The sequence below is a fragment of the Hylobates moloch genome, unplaced genomic scaffold, assembly GCF_009828535.3.
Source record: "Hylobates moloch isolate HMO894 unplaced genomic scaffold, HMol_V3 SCAFFOLD_13, whole genome shotgun sequence".
Lineage (NCBI taxonomy): Eukaryota > Metazoa > Chordata > Mammalia > Primates > Hylobatidae > Hylobates > Hylobates moloch.
The window spans coordinates 103418739-103440483 of record NW_026652288.1 but is presented as its reverse complement, the minus strand read 5'-3'; the positions used below and the strand labels follow the sequence as shown (position 1 = coordinate 103440483).

Here is a 21745-nt window from a genome sequence, read left to right as displayed (position 1 = left end):
TGTGATCCGCCCACCTTGCCTTCCCAAAGTGCTGGGATTACAGGCGTGAGCCACCGCACCCAGCTGCTATTTTCTTCTTAAAGTCGTTAGTAATCTCTGCCAGAACAGTTTTAGTGGAGTGATAGAGCCACAGCTGGAATCTAGAGAAACAGGAAGTGGGAGGTGAGGAAGTCAAGGAATGAGCAAGTTGTATTCTCCTGAGATAGCTGACTATGGCAGGGAAAGAGAAGTGTAAGGGTGTGTGTGAGAAGGATCAGGGTTAATGGTAGTATGTTCTTAGGTTATGGGGTGAGACAGTAGAGAGGGAAGTTGGAAAGATTTGTTTTGACAGTATCTGTTAGAAGTTTACAGTTGCAGGCTGGGCACCGTGGCTCATGCCTGTAACCCCAGCACTTTGGGAGGCTGAGGCGGGCGGATCACCTGAGGTCAGTAGTTCGAGACCAGCCTGGCCAACATGGCAAAACCCCCTCTCTACTAAAAATACAAAAATTAGCCGGGCGTGGTGGTGTGGGCCTGTAGTTCCAGCTACTCAGGAGGCTGAGTTGGGAGAATTGCTTGAGGTAGCAGTGAACCGAGACTGTGCCACTTCACTCCAGCCTGGCTGACAGAGTGAGACCCTGTCTCAAAAAAAAAAAGAAAAAGAAAAGAAAGCAAGTTTACATACAGTTGCATATCCTATGAGCCAGCACCTCTACTTCTCAGCGTCTACCCTAGAGCAGCAGAATTGCCCGGAGAACTCTTTCATACAGATTCCTGGCCCTATCCTCTAGACTCTAGAGCATCTATTCAGTGAGTGGGGGTTAGAGCTGGAGCATTTACATTTTTAACAAGCTCCCAGATGATGCTGTATTTTAATAATGAAAACTTGGAAACTGAATGTTCAATAGGAAAAATGTGATATAGACACAGTATGAAATACTGTGTGGCAGTCAGAAAGAATGTAGTAACTCTGGGTAGTTATTTGGTATAAAACTTCATTTGGGAATAATAATTTACCCAAGGCTAGAAGAATCTAAATCAAGAAATCTTAAGTTCTCTTAGGCTCTCATTTTTAGTTTTCTAAGTTTATCAGTGTGACCAAACACTCTGTATCTATATTGCCTCTTAAGTAATAGTACTTTTCTTTATTTGAACAGAGAAACTTAATATTAAGTTTGTGCCTGCTGAGGCTAGAACTGGACTACTGTCTTTCCAGGAGAGCCAGAGAATTAAGAAGCTCCATGAAGAAAACAAACAGTTCTTGTGTATACCGAGGAGGTGAGTTGAAGAAGAATTTAGAATGCCACAAAACATACAAGGCTGCTGAGTATTCATTTTTTAAATTGCTTCTTTTTCTCAGCTGCCATTATTAGATCCAAATTCCCTATTTTATTTTGGTTACTTATATGAGGAATTTTTTTCCTTCTATGATTGTTTCAGACCAAAGTGGAACCAAAATACTACCCCAGAAGAACTCAAACAAGCAGAGAAAGATAACTTTCTAGAATGGAGGCGTCAGCTTGTCCGGTGAGTATTCTAGACTCTATGAAGGCTTACTTTGAAATCCTGAGTTCAGACATTAGGCGTGCTTACACAGCCATTTGCATTTTGAAGTTTTGATTCTTTTAAAAAGGAAATGGTAGCATTCTGCTAACAAGTGCAAATAGATGTATGCAAAAACAAGACTGCTAGGTGCATATGCATCCTTGCACAGAGATAGTGAGTTGGTTACTCTGCTCAGTTCTGGGCCTTTGCCTTTCATTCCCTTCTTTGGCCATTGGGCATCCTGGAGTTGATCCCTGCTCTCCTGCACATTTTTCCAGTAAGAGTGTGGGAAAGAAATGACTTTGTGTGATAGGTAAACTTCCAGGGCATAAATAGCTTCAGGAAAAAATTTGAATTTGGTGGAGTATTGTCTAAATAAATAGTATTTTTATGGTGTCTCAGCAGGAAATATATAAAATAATTTGACTCTGGATATTTGTGCACAGTACTTATTTTTAATGTAATAAATTTGAGCGTGTACACTGCTAAAAATTGTCTATTATAATCTGGCAAATATATAAACCTCTCATTCAAAAACTAGGCTAGAAGAGGAACAGAAGCTGATATTGACTCCATTTGAACGAAATTTGGACTTTTGGCGCCAGCTCTGGAGAGTCATTGAGAGAAGGTGAATTATCATTTTCTTTTATGTAATAAAGACATTGCAGTGAAGCTATATTTTATTTGGATGTTGATATAGGCTTATAGGCTCAGGGTATGGGGAATTAAGCTATGCAGAGGGTTACTGAGAATTATTATAAAAACACAATATGATACTACCATATATTTTGTATAGATTTTTTTGTTGTTAGATGAATATGTTGATAAGTGTGTGAGAATAATGAACATTTTCTGTAAGATGAATTCTGAAGCACCTATATAGATATTTTAGCAAGTGTATATTTAGTTTCTACTGGTAATGTGGAAAATATGGATACGAAAAAGAGTTAAGTTCCTGCCTGCAAAGAGCATCTATGTTACGGGGAGAGGCAAATGTCAAAACTCCTGTCAGCCAAGTTACACCATGTTCAGCTAAATGCTAAGCCAAGCACCAGGCACCAGGGACACGCAGATGAATGAATGCAATTCTTGCACTCAGAGAACTTAATGCATAGTAAAATACAGACAGCAGTATGATTCCTGCTTTGCTGCAGATAGAAGGGCAGTGGGCTGAGTCATAGCAGAGGAAGGAGCGGTTGATAAGTATTGAGGAAATCACGGGGTGGTTTTTATTTTTTTTTAACTGGGCTCTGAAAAGAAGAGAATGATTTTGACGAATTGAGAATGGGAGATTTTTATTCTTTTTCATGTAACACTAAGGAGGATTCCTGATTGTTAGAAGTTGATGAATCACCTATCTCTAATCTCACCTCTTTGGTGTAGTTAAAAGGTTTTTGTTTTCCTCAAAGAGTTTCTGAATTACTTTCAAGGATGCCATAAATGAACCTTATATTTGAAATGATGTTTTTCAACAAGGACCCTTCAGGCTGTTTTTTTTTTTTTTCCCTTTGAAATCTATAAAGTGAACCTAGTAAGAACACTAGGAAACAATGCTTTAATTGGGATTCTCAGAAAAGAATCTTATCACATTTAGCATTGTTATTAAGAAAACAGGGCCCAGCGCGGTGGCTCACGCCTGTAATCCCCGCACTTTAGGAGGTCGAGGCGGGTGGATCACTTGAAGTCAGGAGTTCGATACCAGCCTGAGCAACGTGGTGAAACCCCATCCCTACTAAAAATACAAAAATTAGCCAGGCTTGGCTACTACTTGGGAACCTGAGGCAGGAGAATCACTTGAACCCAGGAGGCGGAGGTTGCAGTGAGCCGAGATCGCACCACTGCACTCCAGCCTGGGTGACAGAGCGAGACTCTGTCTCCAAAAAAAAGAAAACAGTACTTGGACTAAACTTGTAAAAGTCACTTACATTTCTTATTAGGGTGATGACAATTAAAGTCACTTGAATGCCCCCATGCTCTGTTCTCTGTGGGTACCGAAAGGGCTCTTGAGCTGGGATGGGGGAGGTCAGAGAAGCAAGGCAAATCTCTAAGGCGGAAGAAGGGAAAGGCTTTCTGCTGGTTATGGGTCCATGCAGGCTCCTTTTACTCACGCTTGAGGAGGGCTTCAGAAGACCCACAGTCATTCTCCTGGGGAGCTGGGGAACTGCTGTGGAGCAGAGTAGCCTCCTCCTTGGTGCCTCATTGGTAGTTGAGGCCGTGTACTCCTGAGAATGCCCGTTTTCTAATTTCTGAAGAGAAGTGGTAACAAGCGTGGAAGTACTGCAGCCCGGACCTTGAGGGCAGCCCCCTCCATCTTCACACTTAATTACAGTTTTTGTTTTGTTTTCAGATTTGGTCCTACTTCCTATATTATCTATCTTTCCTCTTTGTTCCTTTTCCTTTTCTCCTGGTTTCTGACTTTTACGGAAGAGGCCTTCCTCAGGTGTCTAGTGGTGTTTATCTGTCTCTAAGAACAAAGCATTACAAAGCCGGTTGACAAGCCTACCTGTTTAGGTGGAATTTGCCAACTGCTGAGCTTCGCTGTGGGGTACCTGGGCAGGGGTCAGTTTTATTTTGTTGGAATAACCCAAGATGTTAAGATCTATAGGTCTTTTCCCCAGAGCTCGTCAGTTTTTTGTGTGTGTGGTTTTGTTTTGTTTTGTTTTTTGAGACAGACTTTCGCTCTTGTTGCCCAGGCTGGAGTGCAATGGCGCAATCTCGGCTCACTGCAACCTCCACCTCCCGGGTTCAAGCGATTCTCCTGCCTCAGCCTCCCGAGTAGCTGGGATTACAGGCATGCGCCACCATGCCCGGCTAATTTTGTATTTTTAGTAGAGACGGGGTTTCTCCATGTTGGCCAGGCTGTTCTCGAACTCCTGACCTCAGGTGATCCATCCGCCTCAGCCTCCCAAAGTACTGGGGTTACAGGCGTGAGCCACTGTGCCCGGTACCAGTCAGTTTTTAAAAAGAATGATCTCCTGCCAGGAAAGGGGCAGGAGGTGGTATCATACAAGGGTGCTGGGCATCTTCACAGTTCAGTATCTTCATAGGCTTACGCTGAATTCCCCTTTTTGCACTATGGCAACTCTCCCATTTTCTCTGTGCCTGAGGTCCCAGTCCTGGAACTTCTCAAGTTCATTTTCTCCATAATAAACCCTAGCCTTCTGCTGTTGGGGTGGGGAATGGGGGCTGTGTGGTGGGTTGCAGTTGCTTCGCTGAATGGAACAGGGTAGCCGACCTACGAGGTCACTGTTCAGACGGATTACAGGCGCGGGCCTCGTTCTTGCCTCATTCTTGCCCTTGAGAGAGCCGATGCTTCTAATCCTGGGCTTTCTTGGGTGTCAGGGGCATAAACAGGTTTGCTTCCTGTTGGTTTGACATTTGATTGCTGCCGTTCTTTTTCTTTATCCTAATGGGTTTCAGCCTTTGTTTTTGTAGGTTTTGAGAGGGAGCAGAGGTAACCATCTGTGTTCAGTTTGACAGGAAGCCCCTCTTACACTGTTTATGTCCCTAATAATTTCCCAAGTGAGGCTGTACATGTTGAAACTTCTAGCTTCAGCTTGGATTACAGTATTATTTGCTCTTATTTTTGTTATGAAATAGTTCTCCTTTTTTTAAATAAGAGAACCTGTTTTCTAGCTCAAGGAATATAGTTATATGAAAGTGGATCTGAGTTACATAGAAATATTTATTTAAAAATGACTGCCACTACATCTTTGAATGGGAAATATTTATTGATGTCTTCTCCACAGCAGATGTCTCCTGTTTGGTAACAGGCTGGCTAAACCATCTGCCTCTTTAATTCTAATAGTAGTTATCAGAAAAGATTAGATGTATAACATGTCATTGAAATGCAGGAAACCGCAGAGGCACTGAGGGCGGAACACTGTCTTCCAGTAAGATAAGGCACTTCCATTGTGCTGTGTAGACCCTTCCTGCTACATGGCTGGCACTTTGCTCTGCATCCTCACTCAGCACATGAAGCAGCTGTCTTGAAATGTCTTTTCTTCCTGGTATTTCTAAACTGATGGTTCTTCCTGCATGTTCGGTATGTAGACATAATGTTTGCAGACATTGTGGTTTTAGTTGATTAGGCTTTGTCCGTTTTTTTGTAATCATTTTTTCATCTACTATTAAATATCCAGTTTGAAAGTGCATTATTACCTTAAAGAAGGAAATACTAGAACCAGCTTAACTAGAGAACTTAAAATACAATTTGTCCAAAATTAGCAAGTCTGTGGGTTTCTTTGTGTCACAGGATTATGCTGACATTTAACTATCCTAAAAGAAAATGCACTTTTAATTGTCAAAAGAATGTCCTAAGTGGTAACCTTAATTCCTTGGAATTTAGCATAGTTGCAAAGTTGCCTCAGAAAAGGCTGGTTAACAGAATAAGGATTTTGGGGAGACTCCGCCATGAGGTATTCATGCATCTGTAGCTTATTTCCTTCCAGCGGCCGTCACGGTGGGCCTTTGTAACATCTAGCTCAGAGGCTGAAGGAAGGGAGGAGCCTCCCAGAGAAGGGAATTTTTTTTTCTCCTTGCGGTGCTGGACACCTGTAGTCCCCACTATATTTGTGACGGATTTGAGGGGCTTGCCACCAGCTGCAGAAAGTTATCTTATTGCTGTACCTTCTTATATGTGATGGAAGAGGTTGGACTTGCCATTCCTGCTTCAGCCGGGCAACCTTAAGTTCATACTTTCCTGTTTTGTCTTTTTGCCATTTAAACACATTGTTGGAATTGGTGGATGATTGTTTGCCAAAAATATGCTTTCTTCCTTGTTATTCCTGGGTTTAAATAAGATACTGGGTTCAATAGTGGCAGCTGTCAACAAGTGATTTACTAGTTTTCTTTTGAGGCCTTAACATGAGGGCAGATTAGGGATTGAATATTTAGTAGACTTCGCCTTGGAGTGAAGTGTTTGGAATACTCTTTTATCTCACTAGGAGAGTTTAATAGAAGTACGGTGGATGTCTTAGCAATGAAATATCACGCGAACCCCTCTAGGCTGTATGAGAGCAATAGCACATTATGATTAAGAGCATCACCTCTGGTCCAGGCTGCCTGGGCTCCCATTCTGGCTGTGTTACTTACTAGCTGGTGGCCTTGGGCAAGTTGCTTAACTGCCCCGAGCCTTAAGTCACTCATATATAAACCGGGAATAATTATACCTTAAAAAGTTAATATATGTCCAGTGCTTAATACAGTGCCAGGGTTTGCTACTCTGGCCGTTATTATGTGGTTAGTAAAATCCCTTTCACTTCACAGTGATTGGTCTGTCTTGTGTTTGCTTTTCAGTGATATTGTGGTCCAGATAGTAGATGCTCGAAACCCAGTCCTGTTTAGATGTGAAGATTTGGTAAGTCAAGTTTGACAGAATTCAAACATCAGTCCTTTGAGTAGCAGTGAGAGGACCGCATGACTCAGCAATGACTGTAGGCTTACATTCTGCCCTCTCGGGCTTTGTTTCATGAGGCCTTCCCTCCTTCCAAGGTCAGGAGCTTGCATGATGCACTGTTGAGACAGATGTTTTCTCAGACAATTGTTTCCATCTGCAGGAAGGCACAGACACTTAAATGAGCTTTCTAGCGTTTAGTTTAGAAGCCACTTAAGGCATTTGCCGGTTTCCCATTTTTCAGGAAACACCAGTTGAAAAAGCATTTTATTTATTTTAGCATATTGCCGGTCACTTCATTTTTAATTTATCCCATAAAGTTCTGTCTTCTCACGCTTTAGTTATGACTCCCTGTGGTATTTTACAAGTGAACTAAGTTTATGAAACACCACAGGGGCTAATAACTAACGTGTGAGAATCCCGTGAAATAATGTAATATAGCTTTGGGTTAGTTAACAGAACATTGTATAATATGTGAGGTATTCATATTTCTTTTTGAGAACCGTAATACATATTGTTATTATTTATTTATTTATTACTATCTTATATATCTAATTTTTGGTAGAGACAGGATCTTGTCATGTTGCCCAGGCTGGTCTCGAACTCCTGGGCTCAAGCAATCCTCCCTCCTCCGCCTCCCAAAGTGCTGGAATTACAGGCGTGAGCCCCCGTGCCTGGCCCAGATTATTTTTAAACCCACTGGTGCATAACAAAAATATTCATGATGGAACTTCTTTTCAAAGCTTACTGAAAGGATTAGTATAATGTGTCATGATTAAAAATGTTTAAATTAGGAAATGATTTAAAATGGGGGCAGTAAAAACTTGTATTGGGATCTTTAATATAATTAGCCTCGTTTTTCACTTGTTTGAAGAGGTCTTTCTAAATCTCTTTGTCTTGCTTAGGAATGTTATGTGAAAGAAATAGATGCCGATAAGGAGAATGTCATTCTGATCAACAAGGCAGACTTGCTGACTGCTGAGCAGCGGAGTGCCTGGGCCACATACTTTGAAAAAGAAGATGTGAAGGTTATTTTCTGGTCAGCTTTGGCCGGAGCCATTCACCTGAATGGTGACTCTGAGGTAACCTGAGGGACATTTTAGGTTGGGTTTCAAAGAGGGGGATTTTGATTTCTCATTAATGTGCTTCATTTGTGTTTTGTTTATTCTTATTGAAAATTTGTGGGAATTAGAGTTTTTCCCCTGTGTGCTGGATTAGGATGACTTATAGAAAGTAAATCACAAAGTTACTTTCTCTGTGGTTGTTGGACAGTCTGACATCTCCAGTGTTGTTACACACTGATATTAGCTGTATCTTTTAATTTTTTTAAAAGCTTGTAGACAGGAAATTGAATAATAAGTTCCACAGTGACCCTGTAACTGCTTTTAAGAGAAGTCAGAACACAAGGGTACAACTAAAGGATGTGTAGTCAGTTCTCAGGACTTGATTAGAATCTCTTTTGACTTTGTTTTGAAAACAGAGAAACTAACCCTAAATTAAGATATACCACATTATTTTATCTTTTAGCCCAAATTTTGCAAAAGTAGTTTGGGCTTTATTTTTACTTTTGAATAAAATAATATCTATAAGAGGGCCAGGCGCCGTGGCTCACTCCTGTAATCCCAGCACTTTGGGAAGCCAAGAGGGGCGGATCACCTGAGGTCGGGAGTTTGAGACCAGCCTTACCGACGTGGAGAAACCCCATCTCTACTAAAAATACAACATTAGCTGGGTGTGGTGGCGGGTGCCTGTAATCCCAGCTACTCGGGAGGCTGAGGCAGGAGAATCGCTTGAACCCGGGAGGCGGAGGTTGTAGTAAACCGAGATCACGCCATTGCACTCTAGCCTGGGCAACAAGAGCAAAACTCTGTCTCAAAATAATAATAATAATAATAACAACTATGAAAAGAAATTAGTAATTAGAATTGTAGAGATGGAGAGACTTAAGAAGTACTGTCTTTTTCCCTGTCCTTTTCTCCTGTCTCTGTTTATCAGGCATCTATTGACTGTGGAGTGTGTGTTGAGCTGGGTTATGAATACAACACCCTCCCCTCTGTGAGCTCAGTGTATAAGCTCTCACCTCTAACTGTGTGAAGGAGTTTCTTCCTCCACCTCCGTGTAAACAGTTGCATATTTCTCTTTGACTACTTTAAGCGACAGGATGCTTGAGACCAGGTAACTCATTTCTTTTTACCTCTAAATATAGAAAGTTCTTACATTCAGTGGAACAAAGTCAGCCACCCTACCCATTGATCTGAGGACTCTTTGTCCCTTCGGTTCTCTCCCCTGCGGCTGTGCATCTTCAGCTTTCACGTTCCTCATAGCCACCAGCTACGGGGCGCCCATCCTGGGTGCCTGTCTTCTTGGCGTCAGGACCGCAGGCAAAACTAGCCGTACCTAATTGAATACGTTATTCAGGTGGTGTTTGCCTAGGGCGTATACAGAGCATTCATATTTCTTGTGATCAGGATATTCACATTAATTCAGTTTCTGTTAGTTCATCCCCTTTCAGAAGCTGTTTGCTCTTGGCTCATTGAACCTGTCAGCAACCGAATCCCTCAAATATCAAAAAAAACCCCACAAAACTTACTAAGCAAACCTCATCCCATCTCTACATGGAAAGATATTTGTTCTGTTTTACCTCAGCTTAGGAGAGTACTGTTCCTTTTAAATATGTTAATGGTTTAGTACCAAGGTAGAGTTCATTTTAGAGTGTGCAGTTAGCATTTCCTCGCCTTCTAACTGTGAATTTTTGTGTCATTGATAACATCGTTGAACAGGCTAGGACCAAGGATACAGCTCTGTGACCTTTTGTGGACTTACCAGCAGCACTCTATGCCAAGCGTTTTTATGTGAATATAGATATATTCACGAGAATATACCAATAATAATTATTACTATAATTAATTAAAACTAACCCATAAAATTAATAAGTTAATAAAAACGTATTATTTACCAGACACCACTATTCTAAACACTTTACATATTTTACTCATTTAGTCTTCTCAGCAGTAAGTATAGATACTTACCATTCTTAGGCAGAAGAATAGTTTGCCCTGTTAAACTATTATTTCTGTTGTTTCCAATCTTTCCTGGAAGTCAATGGCTTGCTGAAGTTTTAAAATGGATACTTATCATTATATTGCTCTGCCCTGATGCAGTAACCCCATCAAAAATGGAAGAGATTAGTTTCTGCATCTGTGGCCTTCTTGATTTACTACCAAGTAGTAGATAACAAAGGGAAATGAAATTTTTTGCATGATCAATTTTCAGGGGACTCTTACTGCCTCCTGTCGATGACTGTCTTATTTTTAGGACTCACCAGGTCACTTGTAGAATTGTTTTAATGTCAGTGTCTGGATTAATGGTGTATAGTTTATGGAAGATATTCTTTCCTCCTCTTTAAGAGTTAGGCGCCATTTGCTTCTCCCAAGTTTTCTGGACTCTGCTGTTTTCCATGATTTCTCAGGTTGTGAAGTCTTACTTGTAACTTGTTACTAATATCTGTAATTTGGGTATCAAACATGAATGTATTAGAAGTAGCTTGATATTCACTGTTTTCTTGCCTGAAAGTTTGGTTCATCTTCTGCAGTTGTTCAACTTCAGTTGTTTGAAAAACGTGAATGTTCTGAAAAAATGTGACATTTTTCAAAAGGCACAGCCCAATTCTGAGTTGAGTATCTCTGGTTTCCTTTGGTCACCTTGAAATTGCACTGTATTCCCCAAAAGGTTGAATTTTTCCTTCTTTCTTTTAATTTTTAATGTAATTATGGTAAAGTCCTTTGACTGTCTTTAGTACTTTTCCTGAAGCTGAACTGCTCCCCGCTGTAGTTTTTCTACTACATGTTCATGCTCAGTTCACATTCTTGTTTTTATGCTACTTTCATATTTGAAAATGCCTCAAAAGAGCCCACAGTGAGGACACTGACTTCTTTCCCTTAGCTGCTCATTTACCATAGAAATTGCTTCCAGTTCTATATTTCTCTCACAAGCCAGGTTTCTTTATGATTTGCCCGGCTTGATTGTTAAATCATACCTATCTTTCCTGACCTTTTGTTTTTATTTCTGCTTTCTTAAGATTTAGGATACATGTTTGAGTTCACTGTGTCCCCTTCTGTGACTGTTAATCATTCTAACAAAATTACTTGGAAATGATACAAGGCTTCCATCACTTTCAAGTCCCAACAAATTCACCCTTATTTCTGCTTTGTTGTCAAGAGGGATTCAGAAGAATTAACACACCCATGAGTAGTAAATGATTTTTATCTTTCGCTTTCCAAAGGGAATCTTTCATTGGTAAATAATTCCCACGTGTGGAGTTGAGGTTTGCTGCCACATTTCACACACAGGGATCTGTGTGTGCTCCATGGTGCTTTGACTTCTAAAAGCAATTATGAGAGAATAGCAGATTTTTTTAAACATGCCAACCACCGTCTTTGAAAATACAAATGTAAAATGAACTGCAAATGGCAAAGTCTGCCCTTGCTTTGTGCAGAGAAGAGTATGTTAAATGTGTTATTGTTCCTGAGACATGCTTTGTTTTATCGTGCAGCCCATTGCAAAATAACCTACTGTCAAAGAGTTCAGTTTAACATAAGCTTTTCCCCTTGCTGTCTTTGAAGAGTTTTGTTGTTGTTGTTGTTTTCTGTTTGTTTTTGTAGAGACCCAGTCTTGCTGTGTGGCCCAGACTGGTTTCGAATTCCTGGCCTTGAGTGATCCTCCCACCTCAGCCACCCAAGTGCTGGGATTACAGGCGTGAGCCATAGCACCCGGCCTAAAGAGTTATTTTAAATTACAAAAGTAATACATGTTCTTTGTACAGAATTCAAATAGTATAGAAACATATAAAGTAAAAAGTGAAGGGAAGGTCCAATTCTCCTCCCCTCCAAGAGGGCACCACCCTCGATGGTTGTCTGTCACAGCACTGTCTTCTCCCTATATTCACCTTTCCATCTCCATCGAACTTTGCTTGTCCTCTGTTCATCTTTTTTTTTTTTTTTTTTTTTTTGTGAGACAGAGCCTTGTCTGTTGCCCAGGCTGGAGGGCAGTGGCACCATCTCGGCTCACTGCACCCTCCGCCTCTCAGGTTCAAGCAGTTCTTCTGCCTCAGCCTCCCAAGTAGCTGGGATTACAGATGTGCACCACCACGCCCGGCTAATTTTTGTATTTTTAGTAGAGACGGGGTTTCACCATGTTGGTCAGGCTGGTCTCAAACTCCTGACCTCAAATGATCTGCGCACCTTGGCCTCCCAAAGTGCTGGGATTACAGGCTTGAGCCACCACGCTCAGCCGTCCTCTGTCCATCTTACAACTCATTAAGTATTTTTACTAGAGTGGAAACTGCAGTTATGTACTTCTGGGCGTTTCTATTATTTTATCAGGAAGAGGCAAACAGAGATGATAGACAAAGCAACACAACTGAGTTTGAACACTCCAGTTTCAATGCGGCTGAAATTTCCCACAGTGAGACCGAACATCTCCCAGCCAGGGATTCTCCTTCACTTAGTGAAAATCCCACAACTGATGAAGATGACAGTGAGTATGAGGACTGTCCAGAGGAGGAGGAAGATGACTGGCAGACATGCTCAGAAGAAGACAGCCCCGGGGAAGAGGACTGTGGCCAGGACTGGAAGGGAAGCTCTACTTCAGATTCTGAGGCTCAGAGCAGGAAAACCCCACGGAAGAGGCAGATACACAATTTTAGCCATCTGGTATCCAAGCAGGAGTTACTAGAGCTCTTTAAGGAGCTACACACCGGGAGAAAGGTGAAAGATGGGCAACTTACGGTCGGACTGGTAAGATGACATATGTCATAACATTGTTACCACATGACTGTCTTTAATCCCCATTTTTCAGTAGCTGCACGACCCCAAAGACCAACCAGGCTTCCGGCATCATAGGGAACGTTGCCCTCTTGTTGCCCACTGGCATCACGGGATTAGGCAGTGGGATAGACAGAGCCCAACTCAAAGGAATCAGCTTCCTCAAGGCCTATGTTGGTAACATACCTATTCACATTAAAGGTATTCTCCAGTCTCCTTTCAGTTCAGCTTTTCCTGCCATGTGAAGTACCGAGACAGCAGAATGAGAGAGATCTTTCAGTTCAGCTTTTCCTGCCGTGTGAAGTACCGAGAGAGCAGAATGAGAGAGATGTTAATGTTGTCTTCAGACTTCAGCCCGGTGTTCTTTGGGCACCCTGTGATCCTTGCCAGCTTATGCTGTAAATGTTCCAGATGCTTAATGGGGAGAATCCCAGCATCTTGGGGCTGGAGAAAATATGACAAATGCATTAGTTACATAAACACTGCATAGTAGATAGGGGAAAGCAGATCACATCCCCAGCTTTATATACCCTAATTCCAGAAGTGGCTGCGGAAGTGTGCAAACCCCGAGGGGCTACAGCATGGCTCTAGATGGCCCCATCCTTAGCTAAGGAGATGTGAGATGTTAGAGAAGGTATTTATTATAAAGATCTATCCAGAGTATAACAGTGAGGGAAAGGAGATCATGGCACGTTTAAAGTCTCCTAGCTTTTCAGTTACATGCTAAGTGTAGCCAATCCTAGTTAGTTTTGAGCCCCCTTCTCTCTGCCCCAACCCCCTGCCCCAAAATGCCTGTTTAAAATGACTACAGTAGATTAGCATCTTATTTAGTGCAGTAGTTAAAAGAGCTGTCTGTGGAATCTGACAGACCTAGGTGTTAATTCCCAATTCATCAGTAGAACTAACTTGTTAGGAACACGGGGAAAGTTGCTTAATATCTCTGAGCTTTAAAGCTTCATTCTCTATATTGTTGCTAAAAATTTGTATCAGAAAGTTCAGCTTCTCTACAAGTTTTCTCACATTTATGGAAAAACTGAGCATCCTCCCTCATTTTCTGAATTTCTTACTCTAGAAATTCTGCAAACACTTATTGATCACCTGCCACATGCCAGACATTCTGCTTGGCTTTAACTAAAAAGTGACTGAAAATTAAAAATAATTGTGTGTTGTGATTATTCAGATGTCCATCCGATCAGCCTCACCCAGCGTGGAAGATGCGATGGAAACCACTGTCTGTAGATGGGGCAGTGAGGGAAGGCTGGGAACAAGGGGATGAAATTTTCTGTAGCATCTGCTCTTAACAGCAAAACCTATAAAATTAAAATGTGCATAGCTTGGCCATTTGACACTGGAGACGTGTCTGAATAAATATACCCACACCACAGGAGAAAAAGATGTCTCAACAAACACAGAGAGCATGGATTTCAAATAATTTTCTAAAGTAACCAGACGCTTATGCTAGTCTTGCACCATCTACGTCATATCTTTGAGTCTTTTGATAGATGTACTGTTTTACTGTTTGGTAACTTCTGAGTCTCTTCTAGGTGGGCTACCCTAATGTTGGTAAGAGTTCAACAATCAACACCATCATGGGCAACAAGAAAGTATCTGTGTCTGCCACGCCTGGTCACACGAAGCACTTTCAGGTATTTCTGTGGTGCTTTGCCCCTCACATGCAGCTCTTTCTTCCTTTTATCTGTTGTTTACCCAGCTCAAACCTCTTGCTTATCTTCCAGACTCTCTACGTGGAGCCTGGCCTCTGCCTGTGTGACTGTCCTGGCTTGGTGATGCCATCTTTCGTGTCTACCAAGGCAGAAATGACTTGCAGCGGAATCCTCCCAATTGATCAGATGAGAGATCATGTCCCACCTGTATCATTAATATCCTTTCTGCTTTGGAAACACTGTAGTTATTACGTGCATATTAGGGCTTCAGGTTTATTTTGGGCATTTGAGGGATTCAGATTTGATGAAGAATTGAAAATACTAGTGATCTGCACAAGTTTATACTGTGAGATAGCATGAGAACTTCAGAATTAGAACCTCATTTCCTGATTTCAGCAGTGTAGCCTTGAAGAAATGGGAGAATCCAGATTTCAGATACTCAGTTCCAAGTTGCAAACCCATCTAACAATGCCATGTAACCATTTGAATTAACCTTCCCAAATACTTTCCTTTTCTCTAAGTGGGGGAGAATCTATCTCACGGTTGATTATATTTAATCAGTATAGCTAACATATATTGAATACTTGCTATGTGCTTTTCTAAACCCTAACCAAATATCTTTTAATCCTCAAAAAGCAACCCTTAAGGCAGATACTGCTGTTATTCCCATTTCCTCAAACTTGAGGAAACTGAGGCACAGAGAAGTTAAATAATTTATCTAAGCTCTTATAGCTAGTAAGCAGTAAATTAGGAACTCTGCTACCTCTCAGCAGCATAATGAATTAACTTACATAAAGCATCTAGGACAGTGCCCGGCATGAAAAAAAGACTCAAAGATGGATTTGTTAAGAACTATGCAGGGGCCAGGTGTGGTGGTTCATGCCTGTAACCCCAACACTTTGGGTGGCCGTGGCAGGCGGATCACTTCAGGCCAGGTTTTGAGACCAGCCTGGCCAACATGGCGAAACCCTGTCTCTACTAAAAATACAAAAATTAGCTGGGCGTGGTGGTGCACACCTCTAGTCCCAGCTACTCGGGAGGCTGAGGCACGAGAATCTCTTGAACCTGGGAGGTGGAGGTTGCAGTGAGCTGAGATAGTGCCACTGCCCTCCAGCCTCGGCCACAAAGCGAGACTCTTGTCTTTAAGAAATAAGAAAACGAAAGAAAAAAAAAACTGCAAGGTCTGAGATTTTACTCTACTTACAACCTAATAAGTTAGTCTATTATTGTTTTGTAGATAACTAGCAGAAAACGGGAGACTTCATGAAATTGGCACACTAATCCGCTGGCTTGTAAGTAGAGAAAAATTCCCTTCATAACTACACTTAAGGCCACAGCTTATTCATAGATACATATATATGAAAAAGTATATAGCTTTTTTTTTTTTGAGATGGCGTCTCGCTCTGTCACCCAGGCTGGAGTGCAGTGGTGCGATCTCTGCTCACTGCAACCTCCACCTCCTGGGTTCAAGCAATTCTCCTGCCTCAGCCTCCCGAGTAGCTGGGATTACAGGCATGCACCACCACGCCCAGTTAATTTTTTTTTTTTTTTTTTTTTTTTTTGGTATAGACGGGGTTTCACCATGTTGGCCAGGCTGGTCTCAAACTCTTGATCTCAGATAATCTGCCTGCCTCGACCTCCCAAAGTGCTGAGATTGCAGGCGTGAGCCACACGCCCAGCCTTTTAAGTTTCTCTGTAAATTAATAGTGAAACATGAATTATTTATTGCAGGTAGCCTTAGGTTAGGTACTGTGGAGGACAGGGCATAAATAGAGATGGCTCCTGCCCTTTACGAAGCATCAGTCTGTTGGGGCACATGAGGCATGTATGTGAATAACTGTAGTACAAGGTAGAATATTGTTAGTGGCTTAAGGAAAATTTAGAGAAATTATGGGAGATTAGACAAAGGAGGAAAAGTAATCCTGCATAATTGTAGGCATTAGAAACAGACTCCCCTTGCTTTATGTCTAAATTAGAATCACAAATGCGTAATCTTTTCAGGGTAAAAATGTGTCATCTTTAAAGTCTGTTTCAGACATATTTTAAATTATTATTTTAAATGAATTCATATGGAAGAGTCGTGGGAGCTTAAGGCCTTGTTTAAAAGGGAAAAAACAACTGAGTCTTTTTAGATTAATCAATAACCATACTCTTCCTTTGGAAAGGAGAGAGAGTTTGTCACACGAAGAATGAAGTGCCATGTTCTCAGAGGCATGATTTGTATGCCATGGGGAGGAGGGAGTCAGTTCAAGAGAATGGATTCCCTGACAAGCTACGTTTGCCAGAATATTCCAAGACATGTTTTAGAAGCTACCTATGGCATTAACATCATAAAGCCTAGAGAGGATGAAGATCCCCACCGACCTCCAACATCGGAAGAACTGTTGACAGCTTATGGATGTAAGTTGTGATTCATTAGAAAACGTGAACAAAAATAACAGTATACCTAATGAATAGAAATAAGAATAGTAATAGTACTAGAAATGCTATTCTGCAAAGATAAACATTTATAATATTTCTTCAGCATTTTTCAAGCCATCTTTCCAGCCATCTTTTGTCTCTGCGGGCCTTGCCTACAAAGTAACCTAAAGTGCAAAAAGCTTTTAGGACGTTTGCTGCTTTGATGGTACCCACGTGCAGGCACAGGGGTTCTCCTCGTAGGCTGTGTTGGCTCTTTCTGGAGTCTTCTCCCAAACAAGAAGAAAGCGGATGTGTGGAAGAAAATGAATCTGCGCACCACACAGCGAGACAGGAGAGTTAGGAGGGGAGCACCAGAAGGGAGACCCCTCAGAGACGGGGACAGAGTGGAGCTTGGTTAGGATAGGGGCACAAAGCATCCTCCTTCCTCTCCTATCAGCCCCTGAAAACTTATTTGACATTAAAATGAGTCCACAGCTCTCCCACCTCCATGTTTTATCCCAATTCCACATGAGAACCTATGATTTCTTGCCTTAAATGTAAACTTTAAAGGTGGCCTGGAGAACCTTGTGTCTACCTAAAAAAAATAAAAATAAAAATAAAATAGCAGTGTGGGAAACATTTCCGTGCGTGTGTGACTTGTCTTTAAAGGGATTGCTGCTGGCTGGGAAGGAGTTCAGCTTATTTGAGTATTTACTGGTAGAGAAAGGTGAAAGGTGATTTGATATGATTCACTTAAATCAAACCTTGAACTTAGAGACCCTAAAGAGGATAAATACTAAACACTTGTGGTAAGACTATTCTAATTACAGATTCATAGAACAAGAAAAGACCTTAAAGATCGCCTCACCTCCTAGCCCCCGCTTTTCAGAATAATCTGAACCCAGACCCCGAGCTGACCCGAGGTGAGGCGGCTGGTCAGTGGAATAGCCTGGTGAGATCTCCCTCCAGGATGCTAGCCTGCAAAATGCAGGAAGGTGCGCTTCCACCAAACTTTGAGTTTGATTGTACTTCCGATACAACTGAAAATAATGTGAGCCTTTTAAGATGTTTCATCTAATGCTGCCTGATAAAACCAGAGTAAGGAAAAAGCCAGTTTGTAAAAGCAAATGACCACATGTACAGTTTCTAAGTTCACTATCTGCAAGTCCATATAGAAGAAAATCTCTGACAGTAAATTTTCAAAGATATTGCCAGATTACTTTCATTTTACTTTGCATTTCTTTAAATACTAGTGAAGTTGAGCATCTTTCCAAATGTTTTGTGACCATTTATTTTTCTTCTGGGAATCACATTTTCCTATACATGGTTCTGTCTTAATGATTTTTAGAAGTTCTTTGTTATATGTGCTACATATTTTTTCCAATGTTAATTTATGGTTTCTTTGGCCCCAAAGAAGTTGACAATTTTAATAGACTGTATTTTTCCTTTTTGGTTTGACTGGGTTTGCTGTTTTACTTGGGAAGGTCTTCTCCCTCCCAAAAAGATAAAACTATCTTCCTGTAATATTTACTTACTTTTTTAACATTTAGGTTTTTAATCTGATGAAATTTATTGTTGTATATTGTGTAAATTAGGATTCTAACTATTTTCTTCTAAACTGGAAAAGCCAGTCGACAGCTAGTATGTGAGGGAACTGAGTTTTGAACCCAGCCTGTCTGCTGAAGCCGTGTTCTTAACCACCATGCTTCGCTACTCTTCTAATTGAGTTAGTATTAAAGGGATCTTACTGGGGAAAAAAATGTAGGTACATCATTCAGTAAGAAAACTTATCTGTTGCTTTCTGTTTTGCAAGTAGTATTGACAGTGTAGCATTCTCCTACAGGTAGCCTCCATGAATAAATGTTTAAAATAAAGAGGCCAGGTATAGTGGCTCACGCCTGTAATCCCAGCACTTTGGGAGGCCGAGGTGGGTGGATCACCGGAGGTCAGGAGTTCAAGGCCAGCCTGACCAACATAGTGAAACCCCATCTCTACTAAAAATACAAAAATTAGCTGGCCATGGTGGTGCACACCTGTAATCCCAGCTACTCGGGAGTCTGAGGCACCAGAATCACTTGAACCCGGGAGGTGGAGGTTGCAGTGAGCCAAGACTGTGCCACTGCACTCCAGCCTGGGCAACAGAACGAGACTCCATCTCAACAAAAAATAAAATAAAAATAAAATAAAGAGATAGAAGAAATAACTGGAGTAGAGAGAAATCGAATTTGTCTTTCATAGCGTGGTGCTAGGTGGTGGTTAGGATATCAGATATAAGTAAATATTCTCCTGGATTATCTAGTGTTTTTAATGCTAAACAATACATATTCTACAATGATACCTAATTTTTTAAAAGCTAGGAGTAAGAATGCATAGTTAGTAATAGAAGCTACATCACCTCATTTGTCTTTGTTGTGATATTCCGTCATCTAAGATTTTGCAAAATTCTTTTCTCTTCACAGACATGCGAGGATTCATGACAGCGCATGGACAGCCAGACCAGCCTCGATCTGCGCGCTACATCCTGAAGGACTATGTCAGTGTAAGTGAACCCTGCCTCTCATGCTCTCCAATACACAAGTCTTTTCCACATTCTGTGTTCTTAGATAATGGCAACCTGTTCGATTTTAAAGGAAATATTTTTTCATTGAAACTGGAGTTGCGTTCTTGATGTAGGGTAGTTAACATTATATGGATTATAGAGATTACAAAAGATGGAGATCTCTGAACACCTATTATGACTGAAAATCACCAGTATATGCATCTGGTTTTTTTCGTCTCCTACAGCCCTTTGCTTGTTATGATTGCAACTATTGTCACAGTCTTCTTTGTAGTATAGCTGTTTATATGCCTATCTCTATGTTTGTCTAGTAACAATAACAACAGCTAACATTTCTTCAAAGCTAACCCTGCTAGAAATAGTTCGGTTTTACGTGCGTCTTCTCAGTAAAAATATGTAACAAGTCTGTGAGATTACTATTTGTCCTTTTCAAATGAGAACATGCCATTTGGGGGTTTCCCCATAGTAAAATGGAGATGAACAGGGCCTATCTCATGAGGTTATTATGGGAAATAAAGGAAAACTCTGTGTGAGTGTGTGAGAGAGAGAGAGTGTGTGTGTGTGTGTGTGTAGCAGTAAGCTCAATGCCTGGCAAATAATGAGCCCCCAGTAATTGTTATCTATTAAGTTTCTTTCCACATATAAGCATTACGGGGCCCTGTTAATAACCAGTTGTGAGGATTTGGCTTTATTTCCTCCTCTTCTCAAGACCACGTCAGTGGAGCTCTTGGAGCTTAGTGGCAACCATGTGGGCTTGCCTTCAGTTCAGGAAGAAAGCAGTTCATACTATTGGTATGGATAAGTCCTGTATTCATTCACCACTTACTGTGGAGGATGTAAAGATGAGGTAAAAATAGTCACAGCCTTCAGATCATTTATGATGGAAAGAGGCAGACTTGCACCCAGTGAGCAACTGCAACCCCACATACAGGAGTCAAGGAACTCTCCTGACTTTAACAGTCTACCCCAGCATTACCGTAACTGTCCAGTTGTGTCTTGAGTTTTGTTTTGGAAAATATTCACCATAAGTTTGATCATGTCCGTATACTGAAGAATACTTGAGTGGGAATGCAAACGAGAAAAGAAGAAAGAGATTTCATCCTAGTCTGGGGCGCCATGGGAAGAGCTAGGTCTCTAGAACACTTTGACCATTGATGTATTAGAAAAAGGACTTTTCAGCTGCAGTAGACCAAAACTCAACTCAGCTAACTTAACCAGAAGGCAGAAAGCTGCATCAGAGTGTGACTGGGTGGAGCTGTCTCCTCTGAGGCCACAGGTGGCACTTAGGATGCACTGTTGTCATTCATGCTGTCTTTGTAGGGTAAGCTGCTGTACTGCCATCCTCCTCCTGGAAGAGATCCTGTAACTTTTCAGCATCAACACCAGCGACTCCTAGAGAACAAAACGAACGGGGATGAAATAAAAATGCAGCCAGGCAGAAATAAAAAAGCAAAGCAGATTGAAAATATCGTTGACAAAACTTTTTTCCATCAAGTAAGTTTTAAAACTTTTCTTAAACTTCTGATCCAACACTCTTTTTATAACAGCTTTATTGAGTATCACATGCCATAAACACATTTTAATAACCCCAAAAAGGGTTTAATAACCCCCAAAAGAAACCTTATTTATTAGCAGTTACTGCCTGTCCCCCTTTTTCCCCCAGCCCCTGCCAACCAATAATCAATCTTTATGAACAGATTTGCCTGTTCTGGAGACTTCACGTGACTGGAATCATACTATGTGCTCTTCGTGACAGGCTTCTTTCATTTAGCGTGGTATCTTAAACATTCATCCATGTTGTAGCCTGTGTCAATATTTCAGTCCTTTTTATTACCAAATAATGTTTCATTGTATAGATACGCCACATCTTGTTTATCTGTTTATCATTTGATGGACGTTTGGGTTGTTTCCACTTGTTGGCTACTATGAATAATGGTGTAATGAACACTTGTGTACAAGTTTTTGTGGAGACATGGATTTCATCTCTCTTGAGTATATACCTGGGCGTGGGGTTGCTGGGTCGTATTGTAACTCCATGTTTAACCTTTGAGGTATTGCGAAACTTTCCAAAAGTGGCTGTGCTGTTCTGCATTACTCCCAGTGATGTATGAGGTTTCTAATTTTCTCCTCATCCTTGTCAGCGTTTATTATTTCCCATCTTGTTTTTATTTCAGCCATCCTAATACATGCGAAGTACTGCATTATAGTTTTGATTGGTATTTCCCTATTACTAGTGATGCTAAGCATCATTTTAGGTGCTCATTGGCACATGTATATTTTCTTTAGAGAAATGTCTATTATCAAGTTGTAAGAGTTCTTTATATATTCTGGATACAAATCCCTTATCAGATTTATGATTTACAAATATTTGCACCCATTTAGT

At 41.1% G+C, this 21745-nt stretch overlaps 1 protein-coding gene across 3 annotated transcripts in view; it reads left to right on the top strand.

Annotated features, from left to right (window-relative positions):
• LSG1 (large 60S subunit nuclear export GTPase 1) overlaps positions 1-21745 on the top strand; it is a 36523-nt gene that overhangs the window by 4757 nt on the left and 10021 nt on the right. For all 3 annotated transcript variants that reach the window (XM_058426395.1, XM_032171934.2, XM_032171935.2), the window contains exons 3-13: positions 1137-1257; positions 1420-1506; positions 2066-2152; positions 6823-6883; positions 7825-8001; positions 12301-12714; positions 14286-14387; positions 14478-14621; positions 16682-16805; positions 19265-19344; positions 20683-20856. In XM_058426395.1, coding sequence (XP_058282378.1) covers positions 1137-1257; positions 1420-1506; positions 2066-2152; positions 6823-6883; positions 7825-8001; positions 12301-12714; positions 14286-14387; positions 14478-14621; positions 16682-16805; positions 19265-19344; positions 20683-20856 — 1571 coding nt within the window. The remainder of the gene's footprint in view (positions 1-1136; positions 1258-1419; positions 1507-2065; positions 2153-6822; positions 6884-7824; positions 8002-12300; positions 12715-14285; positions 14388-14477; positions 14622-16681; positions 16806-19264; positions 19345-20682; positions 20857-21745) is intronic.